The sequence below is a fragment of the Anomaloglossus baeobatrachus genome, chromosome 4 (assembly GCF_048569485.1).
Source record: "Anomaloglossus baeobatrachus isolate aAnoBae1 chromosome 4, aAnoBae1.hap1, whole genome shotgun sequence".
NCBI classification, from domain to species: Eukaryota; Metazoa; Chordata; class Amphibia; order Anura; family Aromobatidae; genus Anomaloglossus; species Anomaloglossus baeobatrachus.
The window spans coordinates 231,653,223-231,678,175 of NC_134356.1; the positions used below are offsets into that span (position 1 = coordinate 231,653,223).

The 24,953-nt window shown below is 50.4% G+C and overlaps 1 protein-coding gene across 1 annotated transcript in view; it reads right to left on the reverse strand.

Annotated features, from left to right (window-relative positions):
• The window catches only part of ALDH1L2 (aldehyde dehydrogenase 1 family member L2), a 111,044-nt gene that overhangs the window by 26,895 nt on the left and 59,196 nt on the right, over positions 1-24,953 (reverse strand). Inside the window, exons 17-19 of the mRNA XM_075344738.1 lie at positions 20,378-20,471; positions 20,160-20,259; positions 17,388-17,486 (exon numbers count right to left, since the gene is read on the reverse strand). Of these exons, the coding sequence (XP_075200853.1) occupies positions 17,388-17,486; positions 20,160-20,259; positions 20,378-20,471 (293 nt within the window). The remainder of the gene's footprint in view (positions 1-17,387; positions 17,487-20,159; positions 20,260-20,377; positions 20,472-24,953) is intronic.

The following is a 24,953-nucleotide window of genomic DNA, read 5'->3' on the forward strand; positions in this document are numbered from 1 at the left end:
GAGCGGACCACGGGGACCGGAGTGCGGGGCACGGGGACCGGAGAGCGAGGCCCGGGGACCGGGAAGCGTGACAGTACCCCCTCCCCCACGCCCCCTTCCCGCAACCAGGACAGGAAGGCACGTATCAGAGGAGTGCCAACATTCTCCCGGGGCTCCCAGGACCTATCCTCGGGACCATACCCCGCCCAGTCCACCAGAAAGTATTGCCGACCTCTCACGGTCTTCATGGCCACGATATCCCTTACCGCATAGATGTCATCGTCAGCGATGGGAGGAGGAGCAGTACCGGCATCAGCGGAGAAGGGACCAAGGACAACAGGCTTGAGCAGGGAGACATGGAAGGAGTTGGGTATCCGCATCGTGGCCGGGAGCTGCAGCTTGTAGGAGACTGCATTAATCTTGCTGATGACTTTGAACGGCCCGATGTAACGAGGACCCAACTTGTACGATGGCAACTTCAATCGGACATATTTGGATGCAAGCCAGACCAAATCACCAGGGGAGAAACACGGGGGATCCAGGCGCCGTTTGTCCGCATGTCTCTTCATCCGCAAAGAAGCACGCTCTAGGGAAGTCTTGACAGAGCTCCATATGGCTGATAAGTCTTGGACCAGAGCATCTGCTGCGGGGACGTCGGAAGCCGAGGATACTGGCAATGGGACAGAAGGCTGAAGTCCGTAAACGACTCGGAAGGGAGAGCAGGAAGTGGACTCGCTGATGTGGTGGTTGTGGGAGAACTCAGCCCAAGGAAGAAGCGCGGACCAGTCATCATGATGGGCATTAACGTAGTGGCGCAGGAAGGAGGTCAGGATCTGATTGACCCGTTCCACTTGCCCATTCGACTGAGGATGGTAGGCTGAAGAGAAGTCCAGAGATACTCCCAGATGTTTGCAGAGGGCCCTCCAGAAGCGCGAGGTAAACTGAGTTCCTCTGTCGGACACAATGTGTGCGGGAAAGCCATGCAATCGGAATATATGTTGTATGAAGGAGTCAGCTAGTTCCTGGGCAGAGGGCAGCCCGGCCATGGGAATGAAGTGAGCCATTTTTGAGAAATGGTCCACCACAACCCATATGACTGTGTGTCCAGAGGATAAGGGTAAGTCCGTAATGAAGTCCATTGCAATATGTTGCCACGGAACGGAAGGAATGGGCAGAGGCAGAAGACGTCCATATGGTAGGTGCTTGGGTGTCTTGTTCCGGGCACAGGGCGAACAGGCTGAGACGAAGGTTGCGACGTCTTTACGGAGAGACGGCCACCAGTAGTGACGGACAATCGTACTCCACGTCTTCTTCTGACCAGCGTGGCCGGCGATCTTAGAGGCATGGCCCCACTGCAGGACTCTGTGTCTGTCAGTATCAGAGACATAGGTTTTCCCAGAGGGTATCTGAGTCAGAGCGACAGGAGCCACCGGAATGACTTTACTGGGGCTGATGATGGGCTGGAACGTCTCCTCCTCCAGCTCAATGGGCACGAAGGACCTAGACAAGGCGTCTGCCCGCACGTTCTTGTCCGCGGGCCGAAAATGGAGTTGGAAATCAAAACGAGCGAAAAACAAGGACCAGCGGGCTTGTCGTGGGTTCAGTCTTTGGGCTGACCGCAGATACTCCAGATTCTTGTGGTCCGTGTAGATAATCACAGGATATACAGCTCCCTCCAAGAGGTAGCGCCATTCCTCCAAGGCCAGCTTGACGGCCAGTAGCTCCCGATCACCGATGGTGTAGTTGCGTTCGGGTGCCGAGAAACTCTTGGAGAAGAATCCGCATGTAACCATCTTCCCGGAGCAGGATTTCTGCATCAACACTGCCCCGGCCCCTGAGGAGGAGGCATCCACCTCCAAGGTGAACTGTCGGTTCAATTCAGGGCGATGAAGAACTTGGGAGGAAGCAAACGCCTGTTTCAATGAGCAGAACGCGGCATCGGCCGCCGGTGGCCAGTCCTTAGGATTAGCTCCCTTCTTGGTCAAGGCAGAGAGAGGCGCAGTCAGGGCAGAGAAGTGCGGGATGAATTGCCGATAATAGTTCGCAAAGCCAAGGAAGCGTTGGATAGCCTTCAGTCCGGATGGAGGAGGCCAGTTGAGGATGGAAGACACTTTCTCGGGGTCCATCTGCAGGCCAGTGTCCGAGATTACATAACCCAGGAATGGAAGAGACGACTTTTCAAAGACGCACATCTCGTATTTGGCGTACAGACGGTTCTCTCTAAGCCTTTGGAGTACTAGCTGCACGTTCTCTCTGTGGGTCTGTAGGTCCGGAGAGACGACCAGGATGTCGTCCAGATACACCACGACACAGACATAGAGGAGATCTCTGAACACGTCGTTTACCAATTCTTGGAAGACTGCCGGAGCATTACACAGACCAAAGGGCATGACACAATACTCGTAGTGCCCATCCCGAGTGTTGAATGCGGTCTTCCATTCGTCTTCAGAGCGAATGCGAACCAGGTTATAGGCCCCAAGGAGGTCCAACTTGGTAAATACACGAGCTCCTCGGAGCCGATCGAATAGTTCGGGGATGAGCGGCAGAGGGTATTTGTTTTTTACGGTGATCTGGTTTAATCCCCGGTAGTCAATGCAAGGGCGCAGATCACCCTCCTTCTTCTTGACAAAGAAAAACCCTGCTCCGGCAGGGGACGAGGATCTCCGAATGAAGCCCTTAGCCAGGCTCTCGGTGATATAGTCAGACATGGCCCGTGTTTCAGCAGGGGACAAGGGGTATATTCTTCCTCTAGGAGGCGTAGTTCCTGGCAATAGATCGATGGCACAGTCGTAGGGACGATGAGGCGGTAGTACCTCCGACTCCTTTTTATCAAACACGTCCGAGAAGGACCAGTAGGCAGAAGGCAGTCCTGGTAGAGACTCTGGAACCGGAGGTCGTCGGATGGGCTGGATGGATTTCAGGCATCTCTCGTGACACGAGGAGCCCCATCGGGTAATTTCACCTGTACTCCAGCTGACCGACGGTTCGTGTGCCCGTAACCATGGGAGTCCCAGCAGGATCTGATGAGACATGCGCGGGAGGACGTAGAAGGTGATCTTCTCGGTGTGCAGGGCACCGATCCGTAAGTCCACAGGCTTGGTGATCAGTGAGACGGTGTCAGAGAGGGGTCTCCCATCTACAGAGGCGATCACCAGCGGTTTTTCCAGTAGGAGAACAGGCACCTGGTACTTATCCACTGTGGACTGCTGGATGAAGTTGCCTGCTGCTCCGGAATCGAGATACGTCTCTGCCGTGAACCGGGTCTCTTCTGTAGTGACTTGAACAGTCCATGTAACGGAGTCTGAGAGAGTCCCAGCACCTAGGGTGGCCTCTCCTACCAAGCCTAGGCTTTGGAGTTTCCCGGCTTCTCGGGACAAGAGCGTAGCAGGTGTGTGCCATCACCGCAGTAGAAGCAGAGACCCTTTGCTAGTCGTTCTGCTCTGCGTTGCTCAGACTGCCTCAGGCGGTCAATCTGCATGGGCTCGATGGTAGACGCGCCAGGTGACGCCGACTGGGGAGCGATGGACTTCTATGGTGGGGAGGAGTGCCTTATCGGACGCCTCTCGCGGGACACCTCTTTGGCTCGTTCCTGAAAGCGAAGATCCACTCGAGTCGCAAGAGCAATCAGGGCATCCAGGGTGGAAGGCACGTCACGACCAGCCAGCTCATCTTTAATACGACCCGAGAGTCCTTCCCAGAAGGCGGCGGTTAGAGCCTCATTGTTCCACCCTAATTCCGAAGCCAAGGTGTGAAAACGTATAGCATATTGGCCCACCGTCAGAGTCCCCTGATGTAGCCGGAGGAGGGATGAGGCAGACCCGGAGGCGCGTCCGGGCTCGTCAAAGGTGCCACGAAAAGCCTGCAGGAACTCCTGGATGTCGGCGGTTACCGGATCCTCCTTCTCCCACAAGGGGTTCATCCAGGCCAGTGCCTCTCCCTCTAGATGGGACATCATGAACGCGACCTTGGCTTGGTCAGAGGCGAAAAGGTGCGGCAGCAGCTTGAAATGGAGGGAGCATTGATTTATGAATCCCCTGCAGGTCTTGGGATCTCCGGCGTACCGGGGTGGTGAGGCCAAACGAAGTTTGGAAGTATCCGAGGAGGCTGCCACGGGAGCTGCGGCCGTGGATTGCACAGTGGACACCTGAGATGCCAAGGACGTGGCCGTTGCTTGTAGCGTGTTCAGGCGGGTATCCACAGAAGACATGAAGGACAGTATGCGGGTCTGGGTCTCGCGCTGTCGTGTGAGTTCCTGCTGCAAGGCCGCTAGTGCTTCGGCGGGATCCATGGCCTGTTCTAGCTGTTACGTCCGGGTGGTGGAAACTCTGGACCGTACACCGGTTTCTCCTGAGGAGGCAGCCAGGCCGGTCACCCCGCCAGAGGGTCCTGATGCACGGCAGCCAAAGCACTATTGGTAGCCAGACAGTCCGTAGAGGAGCAGGAAAGGTGTATGTTGCTGAACCCACGGAGTTCTGGACGGTAGTCCGGGTGACGAGGCTCAGGGTCCGAGGCCGGGTTGTAGGGTCAGGCGGAATCCGGAACCTGCTGAGCGATGGGGCGGGTCACCGAACGGAGCCAGGGACTGGAGACTGGCGGAGCTGCAGAGGTGGTGGAACATCCGCCGAAGTCACCGTCAGGGTCCAGGGATGGACTTGGTTCGGAGCGGCTGGCGTGGCAGGACAGGCTCTACGAGACAGACAGGGTTAATACAGGGCAAAGCACAGGGTAAAGCAATACGGGGACCTGAACACTAGCTTGCTAAACATGTAGAACAGGCCCCGCCCACCAGGAAAGAGAACCCTAATATACCCTGTACCTGTCTATGCAATATCCTGTTTCTGGGTGCTGGCCCTTTAAGAGAGGGTCAATGACCGCGCGCGCGCCCTAATGCGCATGCGCGAGGCCCGTTTGCCAGAAGCCAGTCCAGGAAGCGGTGAGGAGGAAGCAGGAGCGCCCGGCTGAGTGTCCCATGTCGCAGAGGAGCGCCGGGAGCGAGGAGCAGGACACAAGGAGGGTGCAGGCGAGGAGGACGGGACCGGGGTGGTGAGCAGGGGACGCCGGCGGAAACCAGGGAGCGGACCACGGGGACCGGAGTGCGGGGCACGGGGACCGGAGAGCGGGGCCCGGGGACCGGGAAGCGTGACACGTTGTTTGTGGAGCGCTTTGTGTCTGCAGCGTTGTGTGTGTGTTGCGCGGTTTGTGTGGGTGTGTGTGTGTGCGTTTTGGGGGGAGGTATGTTTTGTGCAGCGTGTGTGTGTTGGAGGAGTAGTCCTAGGGAGAGAGGAGTATAATAGGAGGAGTAGTCCTGGGGACAGAGGAGTATAATAGGAGAAGTCCTGGAGGTAAGGAGTATAATAGGAGGAGTAGTCCTGGGGTGAGAGGAGGATAATAGAAGGAGTAGTCCTGGGGAGAGATGAGTATAATAGGAGGAGTAGTTCTGGGGGGAGGGGAGTATAATAGGAGGAAGAGTCCTGGGGAGAGAGGAGGATAATAGGAGGATTAGTCCAGGGGGGAGAGGAGTATAATAGGGGGAGTAGTCCTGGAGGTAAGGAGTATAATAGGAGGAGTAGTCCTGGGGTGAGAGGAGGATAATAGAAGGAGTAGTCCTGGGGAGAGAGGAGTATAATAGGAGGAGTAGTTCTGGGGGAAGGGGAGTATAATAGGAGGAAGAGTCCTGGGGAGAGAGGAGGATAATATGAGGAGTAGTCCTGGGGAGAGAGGAGGTTAATAGGAGGGGTAGTCCTGGGGAGAGAGGAGGATAATAGGAGGAGTAGTCCTGGGGATAGAGGAGGATAATAGGAGGAGTAGTCCTGGGGAGAGAGAGACTGAGAGGATAATAGGAGGAGTAGTCCTGGGGGGAGAGGAGTCTAATAGAAGTAGTCCTGGAGGGGGAGGAGTCTAATAGTAGGAGTAGTCCTGGGGGAGGAGGAGTCTAATAGTAGGAGTAGTCCTGGGGGAGGAGTCTAATAGGAGGAGGAGTCCTGGAGGAGGAGTATAATAGGAGGAGTAGTCCTGGGGGGAGGAGTCTAATAGGAGTAGTCCTGGAGGGGGAGGAGTCTAATAGTAGGAGTAGTCCTGGGGGAGGAGTCTAATAGGAGGAGTAGTCCTGGGGGTGGAGTCTAATAGGAGTAGTCCTGGAGGGGGAGGAGTCTAATAGTAGGAGTAGTCCTGGGGGAGGAGGAGTCTAATAGGAGGAGGAGTCATGGGGGAGGAGTCTAATAGTAGGAGTAGTCCTGGGGGGAGGTGTCTAATAGGTGGAGTAGTCCTGGGGGAGGTGTCTAATAGGTAGAGTAGTCCTGGGGGAGGTGTCTAATAGGTAGAGTAGTCCTGGGGGGAGGTGTATATGTGCCCAATATGTGCGGGGGGCGTGGCAGAGCAGGCATAGTGTGTGGGGGGTGTAGCCGAACGGACATAGTGTGCGGGGGGCGTGGCTGAGCGGGCATAGTGTGCGGGGGGCGTGGCCGAGCGGGCATCATGTGCGGGGGGCATGGCCGAGTGGGCATTGTGGAGACACGGGGCTCAGTGGGTGCTCTCGTCCACTAAAACCTGCCGCCTTTAGAAAGACAGCGTGGCTCAGGGCTCATCCCAACTGAACGCCAGCCTCCTTAACCGTGGGCGTAACACTACTCAGACAACACAGGGTGAGGGAACCACAATAATTAGACTTTATTGGATCCCCAAACAATTAAACGGCACATAACACATAACCAGCAAAACACACAAATGTAACAGGCAACAGTCTCACCCTTCCGCTGGCTCACCAGGGATTTAGAATGTCCATGCCTCAGAGCTTCCAGGGCCGCTTACTCCACTCCAGCAGCACCCCGCTTTTGGCGGGCACCCACCGAGAAAGGAATAACGCCAGATTTAGGAAGCTGGGTGAGGTCTGCAAAGTCTGTACCAGGTGACTGAACTGTCCCAACCTGAGTGTCCTCCTTAGGTTGTCCTGGTATAATGTTACAATCCTGGCAGCCGGAGTCGAAATCCCTAGGCTGTGGATATGGTCTCCAACCGGATCCGGAGCCCCTAGATTGAAGCCATAAGATATCCTGATCCTCTAATCAGCTCCAAAGAGCTTAGACTGGATCCATCAGCATCCATCAACCTTCATCCCTGTAGCGAAGATGACTTCCTTGGTGGTGGTCTATCCTGGAGGTAGGTGCTGATGGTGAGGAAATTGGAAATCCAAACACAAATTGCAGAACACCAGCCCTCTCTTCCCTTGAAGCTTCAGGCCCCAATGCAGTAAACAATTCCTTGACTCGGTCTGCTTGGGTTTGGTTTGTTTCCAGACTGTCACTGGATCTAGGATGAGATACAGGATTTACCTCCTCTGATACCACAACGGCAGTGTCCTCATCGTCCTCTGCATCATTCTGGGCATCCCAACAGACTAATTTCCGGATCAAGTCTGACCGAGTGTCAGTGTTCCTGTAGTCAATCTTTCGCATCTGGCACAGATCCTGTAGCATCCATTTACTGCTGCGGTCGTAACTCCTCTCTGGTCCTTGTCCCATGGCTGAACTGGTGGGGTTGGACATGGCAGCGTCCGAAACTTGAATGCCTCCCCTATGGCCTGCTTGGTATGCTTATGTGCCTCCCTGGTTGTTGAGCCCTGGACGGTGTCCGAAAACACCAGTCCACTGCAGCTCCCCTGGGTAAACCAGGCTGAGTAGTATCCCACTGCTGCCACCAAAGAGACTGGAGAGCAATAGCTAAGCAAACATGACTTAGCACACATAAGAACAATAGTCTGGCTGAATGTTAAGAAACTTTAACCCATGAGAGTCCATGTCGTCACAGGCATCATGTGTGGGGGGCGTGGCCGAGCGGGCACAGTGTAAGGGGGCGTGGCTGAGCGGGCAAAGTGTACAGGGCGGGGCCCGGGTAACTATGCAAAGCGGTTTCCATAGTTACCTGTTACACGTCGTGGCTCTCTTGTTGCAAGGAATGAGGTGGTCCCACATTCCTTGTCGGCCACAAGCCCTACTGCTCAGCAGCACCAAAGGTCTGGGAGACTGTGCGGTCTGCAGGAGTTGCCTTCTCAGAGACACAGCAGAGGGGTGACACCTAGTGGTTCTCCCCTTGCAGGGAATGGAGCGGTCTCCCATCCCTTGCCTGCCACGAGCTCTCCTGCTCAGCAGCATGGAGGCTCTGGGAAGTTGCGCAGTGTGCAAAGAATAGATGCTCAGGGAAGCAGCAAGACTTCCCATGTCTCTGCACATTGTGAAACCGGGGATCCCGCCTTTATGACCCAGAGGCAGGAGGATGAGCATGTGCTCCACGTGACATCTTCTGATTCGCTCACTGATATCACACGGCCCCATGACGAGGCTGGTGATGTGCTGAATCCTGACTGGCTGGGCCAGGACGTCACGAACCCTGATTGAGTCACGCCCGTCTCGCGCCCGCCCTTGGGTGGAGCTACACCTCCTTAAAAGCTCCCCCTGCCATCATGGCGGTGTGCGACTGTCCTTCTATGTTTGGATGTCTGGCAGCGTGCTGCCACGCCACTGTACAGACGTCATTGTCTTTCGTGGGCTTTGCCCTTGCTGCCCAGGCAGCACCTGGTTTGCAGGCCGTGTTCCTGCCTTGCTGCTCCGGCAGTATCTCCTTCAACAGGCCGTGTTCCTGTCCCAGGTGAGCTCCTCGAGTCTCCACCGGACTCACCTGGTTATTGAAAGCACACGTGCGTGGGCACCTCTGTGCTACCCTCGTGCCATATCCTGTGACTCCCGCTGGCACACGTGCGTAGGCACCTCTGTGCGTCCCCGTGCAACAGGTACACCGTACGAGAAGCCCCGAGCCATACAACCCTCACGTGTTAGGGCGGACCGGTGTACATAGATCGTCTGTGACGTTCCAGACGATCACTAGTAGCAACCCGCTCACTCTTTCCTGACCATAGCAGCGGTCCCTTACACCGCACAGTGGACCTTGACCGGCGGAAGCTGTCCATTTCCCATCTTGGCACGCTTCCCCGGGTCCCCCTCGTAACATTACGGTTGCGCCAAAGGTCTGGCTATGGCGGAAGAGCAGCAGCAGTTGCTGCGTTATGTGCAGCAGTTGGAGTCACGATTGGCAGCAGTGGAGTGGTCTTCCCCCAATAAGGCTGCTCTAGCAACAGTCGCCACCCAGGCGGCTACTCAGGCAGTGGAATTGTGCGGAAGGTCGCCTCGCCTTGCGCTCCCAGAGCGCTTCAGCGGGGACAGCTCTGAGTGCCGTGGTTTCATAAACCAGGTTACCACCTACTTGGAGTTGTCCGCGACTGATTACGCTACTGAGAAGGCGAAGGTAGCCTTCGTCCAGTCCCTGCTCACAGGGAAAGCGCTAAAGTGGTCCACGCCGTTGTGGGAGCGCGGAGATCGGGTGGTGAATCACCTTCCAGTTTATCTTGAGGCCATGAGAAAGGTGTTCCTCGGGCCTCAAGTCACCCACGACTCCGCGCTGCGGCTCCTACGCCTTCGGCAAAGGTCCACTTCAGTCGGGGACTTTGCAGTACAATTCAGGACACTCGCCGCAGAGCTGGACTGGCCAGATAAAGTCCTGGTCCCTGTGTTCTGGGAGGGTCTGGCAGGGTTCGTCAAAGACGCGCTGGCCACGCGTGACGTGCCGACCACCTTAGAGGCCTTGATTCGGCTTGCCTCTCGCATAGACATCCGCCACGCGGAGCGGAGGCTCGAGGTCTCTTCGGCACCCACGTCTTCCTGGTCTACAGAGCCTCTGACTTCCCTTCCCCACCAGACCGGTCTCCCAGCCAGCTCTATTGACGATTCTGTGGAGCCCATGGAAATCTCCACAGTGGTCTCCTCTACCACAGGTTCTCGGCCGTCGGTCGATTGCTTTACCTGTGGGCAGAGGGGACATGTAGACACCCGATGTTCGAAACCATCGGAAGAAACACAGTGTCTTGTTCCACCTCCGGTCAGCGTGAGGAGGGTCACTTCTGTTTCCCTATACCAGGTGCCACCTGGTAAGACCCTCATTCCCCCTGACCCACGGAATGATGTGCTGTCATGGGATCGTGCTTCCAAAAGCAGGGGTCACTTCAGGGTCGACAGGACCAGAGACCCTGCGATCAGGCATTATTGGGGGCCGGCGGTAGCTCAGGATGTACAGAAGAATATGGGAGTCCGTACGTCGTGTGCGTATAATATACCGTTCAGGCGGAGGCCTGCGGGTCTTCCATATCCTGTGCCATCTTTCGCACCTGGTGACCTAGTGTGGCTGTCTTCTAAACATATTAACCTTCCGGTACAGACAGCCGAGTTTGCTCCTAGGTACCTTGGCCCGTTTACAGTAATAGAGCAGGTAACCCCGGTAACATATCGACTCCAGCTCCCTCCGCGCTGGGCAATTTCTAATACTTTTCATGTATCTCTCCTGAAACCCGTACGACCTAAAACCTCGGGGTCTCTGCTGTCCCAGGTTGGCTTCTCATCCGACGACCCTGAAGTAGCGAAACTAGTAAGAACAAAAATTGTACAGGGCAAGAGGTACTTCCTCGTGGAGTGGGTCGATCGTGGCCCGGAGCATAGGTCCTGGGAATTGGAGGAACATGTCCGCGCCCCAGGTTTGGTGGCGGCCTTCAGGCGCAGGCGAGGGGGGGGGGGCCCTAGACGGGGGGGTAATGTTACACGTCGTGGCTCTCTTGTTGCAAGGAATGAGGTGGTCCCCCATTCCTTGTCGGCCACGAGCCCTACTGCTCAGCAGCACCAAAGGTCTGGGAGACTGTGCGGTCTGCAGGAGTTGCCTTCTCAGAGACACAGCAGAGGGGTGACACCTAGTGGTTCTCCCCTTTCAGGGAATGGAGCGGTCTCCCATCCCTTGCCTGCCACGAGCTCTCCTGCTCAGCATCATGGAGGCTCTGGGAAGTTGCACAGTGTGCAAAGAATAGATGCTCAGGGAAGTAGCAAGACTTCCCATGTCTCTGCACATTGTGAAACCGGGGATCCCGCCTTTATGACCCAGAGGCAGGAGGATGAGCATGTGCTCCACGTGACGTCTTCTGATTCGCTCACTGATATCACACGGCCCCATGACGAGGCTGGTGATGTGCTGAATCCTGACTGGCTGGGCCAGGACGTCACGAACCCTGATTGAGTCACGCCCGTCTCGCGCCCGCCCTTGGGTGGAGCTACACCTCCTTAAAAGCTCCCCCTGCCATCATGGCGGTGCGTGACCGTCCTTCTATGTTTGGATGTCTGGCAGCGTGCTGCCACGCCACTGTACAGACGTCATTGTCTTTCGTGGGCTTTGCCCTTGCTGCCCAGGCAGCACCTGGTTTGCAGGCCGTGTTCCTGCCTTGCTGCTCCGGCAGTATCTCCTTCAACAGGCCGTGTTCCTGTCCCAGGTGAGCTCCTCGAGTCTCCACCGGACTCACCTGGTTATTGAAAGCACACGTGCGTGGGAACCTCTGTGCTACCCTCGTGCCATATCCTGTGACTCCCGCTGGCACACGTGCGTAGGCACCTCTGTGCGTCCCCGTGCAACAGGTACACCGTACGAGAAGCCCCGAGCCATACAACCCTCACGGGTTAGGGCGGACCGGCGTACATAGATCGTCTGTGACGTTCCAGACGATCACTAGTAGCAACCCGCTCACTCTTTCCTGACCATAGCAGCGGTCCCTTACACCGCACAGTGGACCTTGACCGGCGGAAGCTGTCCATTTCCCATCTTGGCACGCTTCCCCGGGTCCCCCTCGTAACAGTTACCCGTTGTTTACCATGGTTACCAGCGTACGCCGGCTCTGGCACACGTGTCCGGGAGCCGGGGTAAGCTACTAACCATGGTACACATCAGGTAACTATTCAAAGCGACAGTGCTGGTTCATTTTTTGTTTGTTGGTCTCCTGCTGTGCAACACGCATCGGCGTGTTTGACAGTTGGAGACCAACGATCTGAATGGGCAGGAAGCCTGCATACGCTGGTAACCATGGTACACAATCGGATAATTAAGCAAAGTGGTTTCCATGGTTACCAGATGTGTACCGTGGTTACCAGCGTGCTCCGGCACGATCCCAGCAACGCAAGGGTATGTCTCGGCTGGGTTGCAGATGTGGGCTCCCGAGGGTGCAGCAGTCACCTAAGAGACGGGGCTCTGTGTGGGTTCGGGGAATGCGTGCGGGGGGCCGAGCGGCCAATCCGTGCGGGGCCGAGCCGAGCGGCCAATGCAACGGTTGTCACTGTAATAACGTCATTTTGGAGCAAGACAGACAGACAGAGTAAGGCAATTATATATATATATATATATATACATTTTTTGTTATTATTATTATTATTATTTAGTTTTTATTTTGGTTTATTTTTTTTTTTTTTTTGTTCGTGTGTGTGTGTATATATGTATGTATATATATCTCTAACATATAAAGCTGAATGTGTGTGTGTGTGTGTGTGTTTATGTGTATGTCCGGGATTGGCATCTGCACCGTCGCAGCTACAGCCACAAAATTTTGCACACTCACACTTCTGGACCCCGAGAGCGTCATAGGCAATGTTTTGAGGGGAAATTTTAACCCCGCGCTTTACAGTTATTCGCCAGAAAACCTGCCTCCATTAAAGCGAATGGAGCTGGGAGCCAAAGTGCAGCAGAACTTCAGAAGAATGCGCAGCCACGCCTTTATATGGAATGTTGGCGTGTCACAATGCAGCCAGGGAAAGAGACAGACACAGACAGGGAAAGAGGCAGACACAAACAGGGTAAGAGACAGACACAAAGAGACAGAAACAGACAAAAGAGACAGACAGGGAAAGAGAGGGAAAGAGAGAGACAGGGTAAGAGACAGACACAGACAGGTAAAGAGACAGACACAGACAAAGAGACAGACACAGGGAAACAGACAGGAAAAGAAAGGGAAAGAGACAGACAGGGTAAGAGACAAAGAGACAGACACAGGGAAAGAGACAGACAGGGAAAGAGAGGGAAAGAGACAGACAGGGAAAGAGACAGACAGGGAAAGTGACAGAGATAGTCTATTTTGTTAACAGCAGTTATTAACCCGGGCGAAGTACAGCTAGTACAGCTAGTATATATATATATATATATATATATATATATATATATATATATATATATATATATGTGTGTATATAATATATAAAGCTGAATGTGTGTGTATGTGTGTGTGTATGTCCGGGATTGGCATCTGTACCGTTGCAGCTACAGCCACAAAATTTAGCACACTCACACTTCTGGACCCCGAGAGCGTCATAGGCTATGTTTTGAGGTGAAATTTTAACCCCACGCTTTACAGTTATTCGCCAAAAAACCTGCCTCCATTAAAGCGAATGGAGCTGGGAGCCACAGTGCAGCCAGAACTTCAGAAGAATGCGCAACCACGCCCTTATATGGAATGTTGGCGTGTCACAATGCAGCCAGGGAAAGAGACAGACGCAGACAGGTAAAGAGGCAGACACATACAGGGTAAGAAACAGACATAGACAGGGTAAGAGACAGACACAAAGAGACAGACACAGACAAAGAGACAGACTGACAGGGAAAGAGACAGACACAGACAAAGAGACAGAGACAAACACAGGGAAACAGACAGACAGGGAAAGAAACGGAAAGAGACAGACAAAGACAGGTAAAGAGACAGACAAAGAGACAGACACAGGGAAAGAGACAGAGGAAAAGAGACAGACAGGGAAAGAGAGGGAAAGAGACAGACAGGGAAAGAGACAGACAGGGAAAGTGACAGAGAGAGACAGACAGGGAAAGAGATTGAGACAGACGGAGAAAGAGACAGAGACAGTCAGAGAAAGAGACAGACAGACAAAGAGATAGAGAGAGAGACAGAGAGATATATACAGAGGGGGAGACAGACAAGAATGGGAAAGAAACAGAGAGACAGTTGCTATCCCGAGCGTTAATACATTCTATTTATACATTCTATACCGGGAATGTTAATACATTCTATTTTGTTAACAACAGTTATTAACCCGGGCGAAGCCGGGTAGTACAGTGTGTGTGTGTGTGTGTGTGTGTGTGTGTGTGTGTGTGTGTGTGTGTGTCCGGGATTGGCATCTGCATCGTCGCAGCTACAGCCAAAAAATTTTGCACACTCACACATCTGGACCCCAAGAGCGTCATAGGCTATGTTGTGAGGTGAAATTTTAACCCCACGCGTTCCAATTTACCAATCAATTTTGCCCCTATCCACATAACGGGGAAAAAGTGAAACGAAAAGTGTATCCACACCGTCGCATTTACAATCACGAAATTTTGCACAGATACCTCATGTGACCCAGGGAATGTCGTAGACTATGTTTTGACAGGAAAATGTAACCCCGCGCTTTACAATTACTCTCCAAAAAACATGCCTCCATTAAAGTAAATGGAGACTGGAACTACAGGTTATTAGTAGGAGCTGTGATTGGTTGCTATAGGAACAAAAGACATTCATAGTATAAAAAGCTTATATGTGAGGTAATAAGATGTCGGTGGGGAGACGGATAGTGAGAGACAGAGAGAGAGACAGAGAGAGACAGACAGGGAGAGACAGACAGAGACAGACGGGGAAAGAAACAGACCTGGAAAGAGACAGATGGGGAAACAGACAGACAGACATGCAGACAGGGACAGAGACATGCAGAGAGGAAAGGAGGAGACAGCCAGAGAGACAGACAAAGATAGATGGGGAAAGACACAGACCTTGATAGAGACCGACGGGGAAACAGACAAAGAAATAGTGACAGACAAAGGCAGGCAGACAGTGAAGGAGACAGACAGGAAAAGACACAGACAAAGAGACGGGGAGACAGACTGGGAAAGAGACAGACCTGGGAAAGAGACAGATGGGGAAAGAAAGAGAGATAGAGACAGGCAAAGAAAGAGACAGACAGAGATAGGCAGACGGGGAAAGAGACAGACAGAGAAAGAGACAGACAGAGAAAGAGACAGACAGAGAAAGAGACAGACAAGGAAAGAGACAGACGGGGAAAGAAACAGATGGGGAAAGAGACAGACAGGCAGACGGGGAAAGAGGCAGACGGGGAAAGAGGCAGACGAGGAAAGAGACAGACGAGGAAAGAGACAGAAAGAGGCAGACGGGGAAAGAGGCAGACCTGGAAAGAGGCAGACCTGGAAAGAGACAGACCTGGAAAGAGACAGACCTGGAAAGAGACAGACCTGGAAAGAGACAGACCTGGAAAGAGGCAGACCTGGAAAGAGGCAGACCTGGAAAGAGACAGACCTGGAAAGAGACAGACCTGGAAAGAGACAGACCTGGAAAGAGACAAACGGGAAAAGAGACAGACCTGGAAAGAGACAGACGGAGCACATTACTTGGCTAATTTAGTTAAATATGTGTGGAATATCTGTGGTGTTGAAATATATGTTGTGAAATGCTTCTTTTAGCTTAGTTTTTGCCTTTTAATAATTACATTTCTATCTATTTGTTTTGTGGTTTTTGTGTACACAATACATTTTTTGTTAATACATTATATTTTGTTAACAACAGTTATTAACCCGGGCGAAGCCGGGTAGTGCAGCTAGTACTGTATATATATGTATGAACCTTTCCACATTTTTCACGTTATACTCATAAACTTAAATGTATTTTATTGTGATGTGATATACCAATACAAAGTAGCAAGTATTTCTGAAGTGTAAAAGAAAAGGTACACGGTTTTCTAAGAATTTTAAAAATATAAATCTGAAAATGTTGACGTGCATTTGTATTCAGCCTGCTGTACTTTGATACTCCTAAACAATATTCTGAGTGGCCAATTGCCTCCAGAAATCTCCTAATTAGTAAACTGAGTCCACGTGTTTAATTTACTCTCAGTGTAACTACAGATGTTCTGTGAAGGCCTCAAAGGTTTGTTTGAGAACATTAGCGATCAAACAGTATCATGAAAACCAAGGAACCCACCAGACAGTTGGAGCATTGTTCAATGCATCATCTATAAATGGAAGGAATATGGCCCAACTGCAAACCTACCAAGACATGGCCATCCACAAAACTGACTTTCCAAGCAAGGAGAGTATTAATTAGAGTAGCAACTAAGGTGCTTATGGTCACTTTGGAGGAGATGCAGAGATCCACAGCTCAGGTGAGCTGACAGTGAAAGCAGTCAGAGTGTGGAACAGGCTACCACGGGAGGTAGTGAACTCCTCATCAATGGATGATTTAGGAAAACCTGGACTCGGAGGAGGTTGGACCTGATGGCCCTTGATGTTCCCTCCAACTCTATTATTCTATGATTCTATGAGGTGGGAGAATCTGTCCACAGGACAACTACTAGTCATATACTCCACAAGTATGGCAAGAATGGCAAGAAGAAAGCTATTTTTAAAACAAGCCACAATAAGTCCCGTTTACAGTTCCAAAAAGCTATGTATGGGACACAATTCGCATGTGGCAGAAGGTGCTCTGGTTACATGAGACTAAAGTAGAATTCTTTTGGGGCTAAATGCAAAACACTGTTGGCAGAAAACTAACGCTCTAAATCACCCTGAAAACACCATGCACACCATAAAAGATGGTGGTGGCTTCATCATTCTGTGAGGATGCTTTTCTTCAGCAGGGACAGGGAAGCTGGTCAGAGTTGATGGGAAAATGGATAGATCTAAATACAGGGCAGTACTGGTGGAAAATCTGTTAAGAGGCTGCAGAAGATTTGAGACTAGGGCATAGTTTTACTTTCAAGCAGGACAACGACCCTAAACATACTGCCTGTGCTACAATGACTGGTCAATTTAAACAGATGAATATGCTTTGAACTAAACCATTCTGAAGTCTAGACCTAAATCCCATTGAGAATCAGTGACAAGACTTGAATATGCTGTTCACAGACGTTCTCCATCCAACCTTACTAAGCTAGAGCTATTTTGCAAAGAAGAATGGACAAAATTGTCAGACCCTAGATGTGCAAAGCTGGTAGAGACATCCCCCAATAGACTTGCATCAGTACTTGTGGTGAAAGTCCTACAAAGTATTGACTCAGATGGGGCTGAATATAAATGCAAGCCAACATTTTCAGATTTATATTTTTAAATATTTAAAAAAAACCTGTACAATTAAATTTACACTTAAATACTTACTACCTTGTGTTGGTACATAAAATCTCAATAAAACACATTTAGGTTTGTCGGTGTAACGTGAGCAAAATCTGGAAAAATTCACAGGGTATCAATACTTTTTGAAAGCATTATGTGTATATTATCTATATCTGTCTATGTGTGTGTATATAACTTTTTTTTTAAATGTTTTCTTTTTTTTTTTATCAGAAAATCACAAATAGTAGTAACCTGATAATAACAGGGTATTGAAATTCCCCACTGGACCTGCATTTTATGGACAGATTCAAAATCTATCTAAACTGTATAAAAGGCATATTAAAAATGATGATCAAGGGAACATGCTCACTAACTGCATAGATAACATAATAATGTACACTTACCACTCGTCTAACAAATTCATCATGTATAGATTCCTCAACAAATAGCCTACCAGCTGCAATGCAGTTTTCACCTTTGTTAAAGTATACTGCTCCCATACCCTGTAATAAAAAAAAAATATAACCAATAGGCATATAAACAATAGAGACATATAGGTAATAGACAACCCGTTCTGCACTGGTTTCAAGGAAAATATATATCAAAGGGTGTTTCCAGCTCATATAGATTTATGGCATTCTGCAGGATACATATAGTAAAGGTGGGTCTCACCAATGGGATCGGTTTCTGTCTCAAGAAGGGGGCACCATTGGGATGTTGTTGTCAGTGGAGAGGCGTTTGGAAATTTTCATGGAAATGCCCATTTAAAGTTTACTTCTCATTACAGGTAACTTTTCACAAATTTCATCATGTATGTACATGTAAGGCATAGGCTCCACTTGCGCATAGCTTCTGATGTGAGAGCATTGGATGTGATATGCTAATGACCCTCGGCTCAGGCTCTGCGGCAAGGATGAGCCGATGGTCATGCATCTTGTGATCAGATCACAGTTACGGAGAAGAGGGAGAGAGTGATCTCTTCATCTTCTCCATTGTCTATCTCTATGAATATCGCACTGCACTCAGATGACATACAAGTTCAGTACGATGTTTCACATGCATCCATAGACTTATATGAATGTGTTTGAAGTGAGACTCGCTGCCAAACACAGCATGCTGCGATTCTTTACTCAACGATATGGTACGTGGAAAAAATAGCAGATGGACACTGCCCCATAGTGCCATTGCAATCTGATGTTTTATCGAATTGCAATTGTCCGTGTTAAATGTAAGTGGAACTGAGGCCTAATGGTAACTCCAGGGTTTAGTGAATGTCCTCAGTGATGAGGCGTTGAGTGATGTCATGATACTCAGGTTCCACTCAGAATACTCAGGAAACTGTTTTTTTTCCCCCCAAAACGCGTAGGATAGAAGATTGGTCCACTGTGTTTCTCCTACTAGTATCATGACGTAACACAATGTTTCAACTCTGGGGACATTCACTAGATCCTGGAGATACCGCACCAATGAGCAAGTGCTACTGGCCAGAACGCCCGTCAAATTGGATTACAAACCAGAAGAATCTTCATATAGCCAAAAAAGTCACTCCATGGACTAAGGAGTTTTCAACTATAAAGACACCAGAACGCCACCGACTATACTTCAAGGCATCATTTTTCTACTATACATGTATATATTAACCCGTGTGTCTACTTGATGGTTACAGTATACTGAAGTTCCGTTTACAAAATATGCACAGACCTTTTTGAGTGACATTTATTGGCCTTATACATGCAATATATGTATTCTGACATTTTCAATTAGCCAATTGAGTGTCACGAGTGTGTCATAGCCTAATGTGATCTCAGGGGGATCTGGGATCAGAAGGTCACAGCATATTGTTGTTTCCACTGATTTGGAGCATATTTAATTCCTTCAGGTAATAAAGGGGTTAAGGTTAATTTCTATCCTGCAGTGATTCAACTAACAGGTAGTTGTAAACTCAGCTGTAGGCACTCCCTTCTGCTATAAATATCCGCTCCTCACTCCTCCCTATGCCAGCTATAGCTCATACCTATGCTGTCCACGTTGAAAGAGTCAATGTCTTGAGAAGTTGAGGTGTCGCTTCTGTTGCAGCTGAGAAGTTCCTGCTGGAGAAGCTGTGGAGTATGTTTTGTTTGCTCTTTCCCCACCTGTTTATCTTACCTTTCTCTTGTTATCTTATTGCAGTGGCAAGACAAGCGTCTCGCTGGCCTTCACTAGTCAGGGTGAGTTCAGGGTCAGCGAGGGCCTATACACTTGACTGTGCATGGGGAGAAAAGACCCGTCTAGGGATGCTAGGGATCAGCCTCAGGTGAGTATTAGGAGGAGACTCCGCTCCCTAGTGGAAGGCCTTTCATTGAATTGCTACACTGGTGTTCCCTCTGTCTTATTTTACCACTGGGGCGCTCGTACCGCTTTATATGTACATTAGCTTTCTTTGTTCGGATAACTAAATCTAAGCTATATTTTAACATTAGTTATGCTGGGTTCAGACATAGCGACAGCGACAACAATGTCGCTGTTACGTCACCATTTTCTGTGACGCAACAGCGACCTTGTATGTCGCTGTTATGATCGCTGCTTAGCTGTCAAACACAGCGATGCAGCAGCGATCATAACGTCGCTACATGTGCAGAGAGCAGGGAGCCGCGCACACTGCTTAGCGCTGGTTCCCTGTTCTCCTAGCTACAGTACACATCGGGTTAATTAACCCGATGTGTACTGCAGCTACATGTGCAGAGAGCAGGAGCCGGCAGCACAGGCAGCGTGAGAGCGGCGGAGGCTGGTAACGAAGGTAAATATCGGGTAACCACCTTGGTTACCCGATGTTTACCCTGGTTACAGCTTACTGCAGCTGCCAGACGCCGGCTCCTGCTCCCTGCTTGCTTCATTTCGTCGCTCTCTCGCTGTCACACACAGCGATCTGTGCGTCACAGCGGGAGAGCGACAATAAAAAAAACAAACCAGGGCTGTGTGTAACGAGCAGCGATCTCACAGCAGGGGCCAGATCGCTGCTCAGTGTCACACACAGCGAGATCGCTAATGAGGTCACTGTTGCGTCACAAAACGTGACTCAGCAGCGATCTCAGCAGCGATCTCGCTGTGTGTGAAGCACCCCTAAGTCTAAATTATGTTAGCAGTTTACCTACCAAATTAATCATTTCATCTATACATTTTTAAGTAAATATACTCACCATTCTCACAGCTTTGTCAAGATCACAGTCATTGAAGATGATAAGAGGAGATTTACCACCGAGCTCCAGTGATACCTTCTTCAGGTTGCTGAGAGCACAACTGTAAAACAGAGAAGAACAAATGTACAGGAACATATTAAGGGATAATAATAAATATACAGTTTAGATATGTGAAAAAGAGCTTCCTATAAATTATAGAAAGCTTGATATAAACATACCTTTTCATGATTTGTTTTCCTATTGGGGTGGATCCAGTAAAACCCAGCTTGCGTATATCTGGATGTTCAGATAACCTCTGTCCAACTAGACCACCTGCAAAAAACAATAAAAATGATGTTTACATAAAGTTATTCCAGGTATGTAGTAGAAGCGTAGCATGCAATCATTATATCTTTAGCGGCTGTATGGAGGCACAAGTACTTGTCCCAGGTACCCTGTGTGCCATGGTATGGTTTTACATAGGACATTCCATTGGTGCAATGTGTACAGCTGCACAAGGAACTCCAGAGGTCAGCGGCCACTTCTACCTCCAAAGCAGAGGGAACTGTGCATGATGATGAGCGACTGCACTGCAAAGGGCCCATATACTGTTCTTGCACAGGCTCCCTCTTCTGTCTGTGTCCACTAATGTGCTTTAGTATTCTAACCATTATTGTCTGCTATTACCATGAAAAATAAGATGTGTGTTTACATATTCTGAATTCCAAAATTAGATGCATGGCATAAACCACAAGTGTTTCTACAGTGTATGCATTCAATATAAAGACGCATTATAGAAGTTCAAGCATCATTTATATTAGTATTTCCAGGGGTATGTGACTTTAAACTGAAATCATTACATCTTTATTTTCAATATGGGTAAAAAAAATCTACATCAACTGAATGTCTATTATGTTGTGCATTGTCTTGTGTCTGCTCTGCTAAGCCAAAAGTCCATTAACAAAAGTTCACACACACACGGACACACTGTCACTTTATAGACCTGTTATACGGTTCTATAATACTATACATTTAACCTGCTATTATTCCATATTCTTTATGTGAGAATGATTTTATATGGTATCAGAGGTGGCATACTTCATTGTATTATCTTCTAGACTCCATGTGCCCCTTGAGAGTCTGGGTCACTACTAACGGGTTAGCTGTGAGGCTGGGTAATCAAGATGTCCGGGGTCAGAAACCATGAGGGCTCATAATAATCAAAGGGGTAAGGCAGAGGCATAGTCAAGTCACGGTCTGAGGTGAGAATTCCAAGAAGGTAGCAACAAAGGGGCAATTGAAATGGGTAGTCACGTCAAAGGTCGGGCAACAACTGATCAGAGACTGAGCACAGGAACAAAGCACACAAACACCACAAAGATTAAAGCCATAACTGGTGCTGATCTGATCCCTGGCCGCCAGCTAAATAGCCTAAAGGGCACCATCTGAAAGAAGCACAACAACCCAAGCCTGATATGGCTGTAAGGCAATGCTCAATTTGCATGAGAATGACCCATCCCGCTCCAGTCGCAGATTGGGCAACATTGATGTCACTCAGAATCTTGACAGCACAGCACACCCCTGCCATCTTTTGGCAGCTAAGGCTGGTTTCACACTACGTTTATTTAACATCCGTCCTTAACGTTATTTTAGCGGACAAGCGGATCCAGTGCAAATGCGTTTTCATTTCAATGCATTTGCAATGGACTCGCGTTAACATCCGTTCACCTGCGTTTGCCTGCGTTATAGTGAGGATCCAGTGACTTGCAGTTTTTTAACATGTTTCAAAAACGCTACTTGTAGCGTTTTTGAGCTCCGTCCAAATACTGCAAATTGCTGGATCCTGACTATAACGCACGCAAACGCAGGTGAACGCTGGCGTGCTGATAGACAGGATCCTGCTTTTGTACTGAGCATGCCCAGAAAGTACTGAGCATGCCCAGAACCAGTCTCGCGTGATCTGTCTCTCTCTCCTCCTCCCTCCCTCACCCTCTCTCTCTCTATCTCTGTCTTTCCCCCTTCCTCCCCTTCCTCTCTCCCCCACCTGAGAGCTGCGGACACTCGTAACCAAGGTAAATATCGCGTAACCACTTCTCTTAGTTACCCGATGTTTACGTTGGTTACGTGTGCAGACAGCCCTGCTCCTAGCAGCTGCAGACACTCGTAACCAAGATAAATATCGGGTATCCAAGGCCGATGTTTACCTTGGTTACCAGCGTCTGCAGCTGTCAGATGCCGGCTCCCAGTCTAGTTCCCCTCACTCCCGATCACATGACTCCAATGCCCGCCCCTAAACATCCAGTGCAGGTGTGAAGCCCCACAGGTGTAGTGTCGGTGCATACCTTCAGGGACTCCACGTAGCTGGTGCTGGTCACAGGTAGGGAATCTTCAGTTTTGATCGTGACGCCACTCTCAGATTTGCGGTCAGAGGGGACCGCCACTGCAGATTAGGAGGCACCTGGGGCTGATGGTGGGTGCAGTCGGGTGTAGTAGCCTCCTGAGAGTGAGGCAAGCCCCAGGGCCCTTTGTAAAGCTGTAGTACCACAAGTCGCAGAATGACCACACACAGGCAGAGTGTCTTTCAGGGTTTTTACTCACTTCAGGTGGCAGGGTGAGTAACCCGGGCGTAGCTGGGATGAACCAGGTGGGAACCAGGTATCCTTCCGGCTGACTGTATGAGGGTGACTACAAACTCGCCTTCCTTAGCCCTTGGTGGTTTGGGGTGACCCCGACTTTGAGTCCCTATGGGGGTCACCCAGGGAAGATGCTCCAAGCCTCTCTCCCCTTCTTGTTTTGCCGTGTGCTTGTTCCCCGGGCCAGGCCACTCCAGCCTCTTGCCTCCTGTGACCTATGGGCCCTACTTGCGGTTACGTGGCTGCGGCTTTTGGTTGTTGTGGTGTGGGCTGTAAGAGCCCCACACCGGCAGGTTTAGCAGGGAAAGGTGAATCTATCCTCGCTTCGGGATCTGCCGCCCGGTTGGGCCTGGTGCTCTCTAGAAGTCTCCTTACTTCCCACTCCGTTGCACTCGCTAGCTGAAGCTGGCTTTCAGGCAGCACTTCTAGTTGACCGTTCTCCCCCGTCTGTAGTCACTGCGCGGGCGCTGTTAGACAGCATCAGCCCCACAGGTCTGCTCCTCACTGAGCCCTCTGGAGTTCTCCTTCTAACTGACTCACTGCTCCTCCTCTCCTGTTCTTGCCTATGCCACCTAGCAACCAGACTCTCCACCACACCCCTTGAGAGGAGATGGAGGCTTTTTAACCCCCTGCCACTATTCCAGTGGAGGTATAGGCTTTGCCCCCTCCTGGGATCCCCAGGGGTCCTCTCATGGGTACATGTGTGAGACCTGATCACTATGCGCCTGTGTTCCACACCCCTGTCAGCCATCTGGATTACCTGTATTGTACTGTCCCCAGCATGGGTGCAGTACTCAGTGGTGCCTGACCAGGTCAGGGGCGCCACATTCCCCCTTAGTTATCACCAGCACGTCCTCGGGCTGCAAGACAACATTTTAAAATGCATAAAACATTAAAACATGTAAAACTTTTAAAAGCACCAGGTATCAGACATCACCACCCTCCACCCACAAGTCCGTTAACCCACCCAAAACCCTCTCAGGAGGCAGGTCACCGGTCCTTTTGGTAACCAGATCTGGGCCATCTACTTCCCCAGACCTTTCCTCCAATCTTCCTCTCCCGTTGGCCGCGACTTCAGCCACTTCTGGCAGGATGTAGAGGCGGCTTACATGGGCTGGTGGTTTTCAGGGTATACCTGGCCTGGTGGATCCGCGCCGTCAGCCTCTTCTGGCAGGATGCAGAGGCGGCCTCCACAGTTGGTGCTGACCAGGTACCCTCTTTGTGGTGGTGAGCCAAGGCCCCATAAACAGGCGTGCTCTCTGGTCGCAGGTGAGCCAAGGCCCTTTTCTACGGACGGGCCCCACTGGTTGCAGACGAGCCAAGCCCCTAAACAGGCTGGCCCTGGTGGTGGTGCCACTGGTGTAACTATTTACACTGCGAGAGTTTGTGGCTATAGCAAGTTCATAGCCTTAAGTTTATTTCTCACAATAGTTTTTGTGGGCACATTTCTTAAACGTTGCAAACAAAACTTTTTCAAACTGGTCAAAACAGTAACTTCTTACTTTACTTTTCTGTACTTTACTTTACTCCTCTTTTTCACTAGGGCGAGGGCACGTTGGGCACTGGCACCTGTGACTTTTCTGCTCTTTGTCTCTTTCTTCATCTGTAGGATCTTTATCTTTCCGTTCTTGGTCTTCATCTGTTTCTACATCTGGTTCTTGATCTCTATCTTGTCTTTCTTGTCTTTCTTGTCTTTCTTGTCTTTCTTGTCTTTCTTGTCTTTCTTGTCTTTCTTGTTGCAGGGGATGGCTGTAAGGTTTGTTGGGACATAGCGTTACGCCCAAAGCATACAGTCCTCGTTCGCCTTGATGCAGGGTGAACTGAACGGAATCTCCCATCTTTAGATTTCTGCAAGGGTGTCCTCTTGGCAGATGAGCGTTCACATCTCTGCGGTTTACAAATATCCCTTCTTTTATTCCTGGTGCTACAATGAAGCCATAACCACTTTTCAAGTTGAAATCTTCCACTACGCCATAACACAGGGGTCCTCTAGCCTGGGCTTTGGACTCTCTTAACAAACGCTTCTCCTTTAGGTCTCTGGCGGTGACTGCTCTCTGTTCAGGAGACTGTGGTGCTGGAGCAAACTGTGTTCTTCTGCGCCGTGTCTTGCGGGCTGGATCCATGCCTGTGGGCTCCCAGGTGAAGCTCTTAGGCAGCTCTTCTTCTGCAGAGGGGGTCAGGT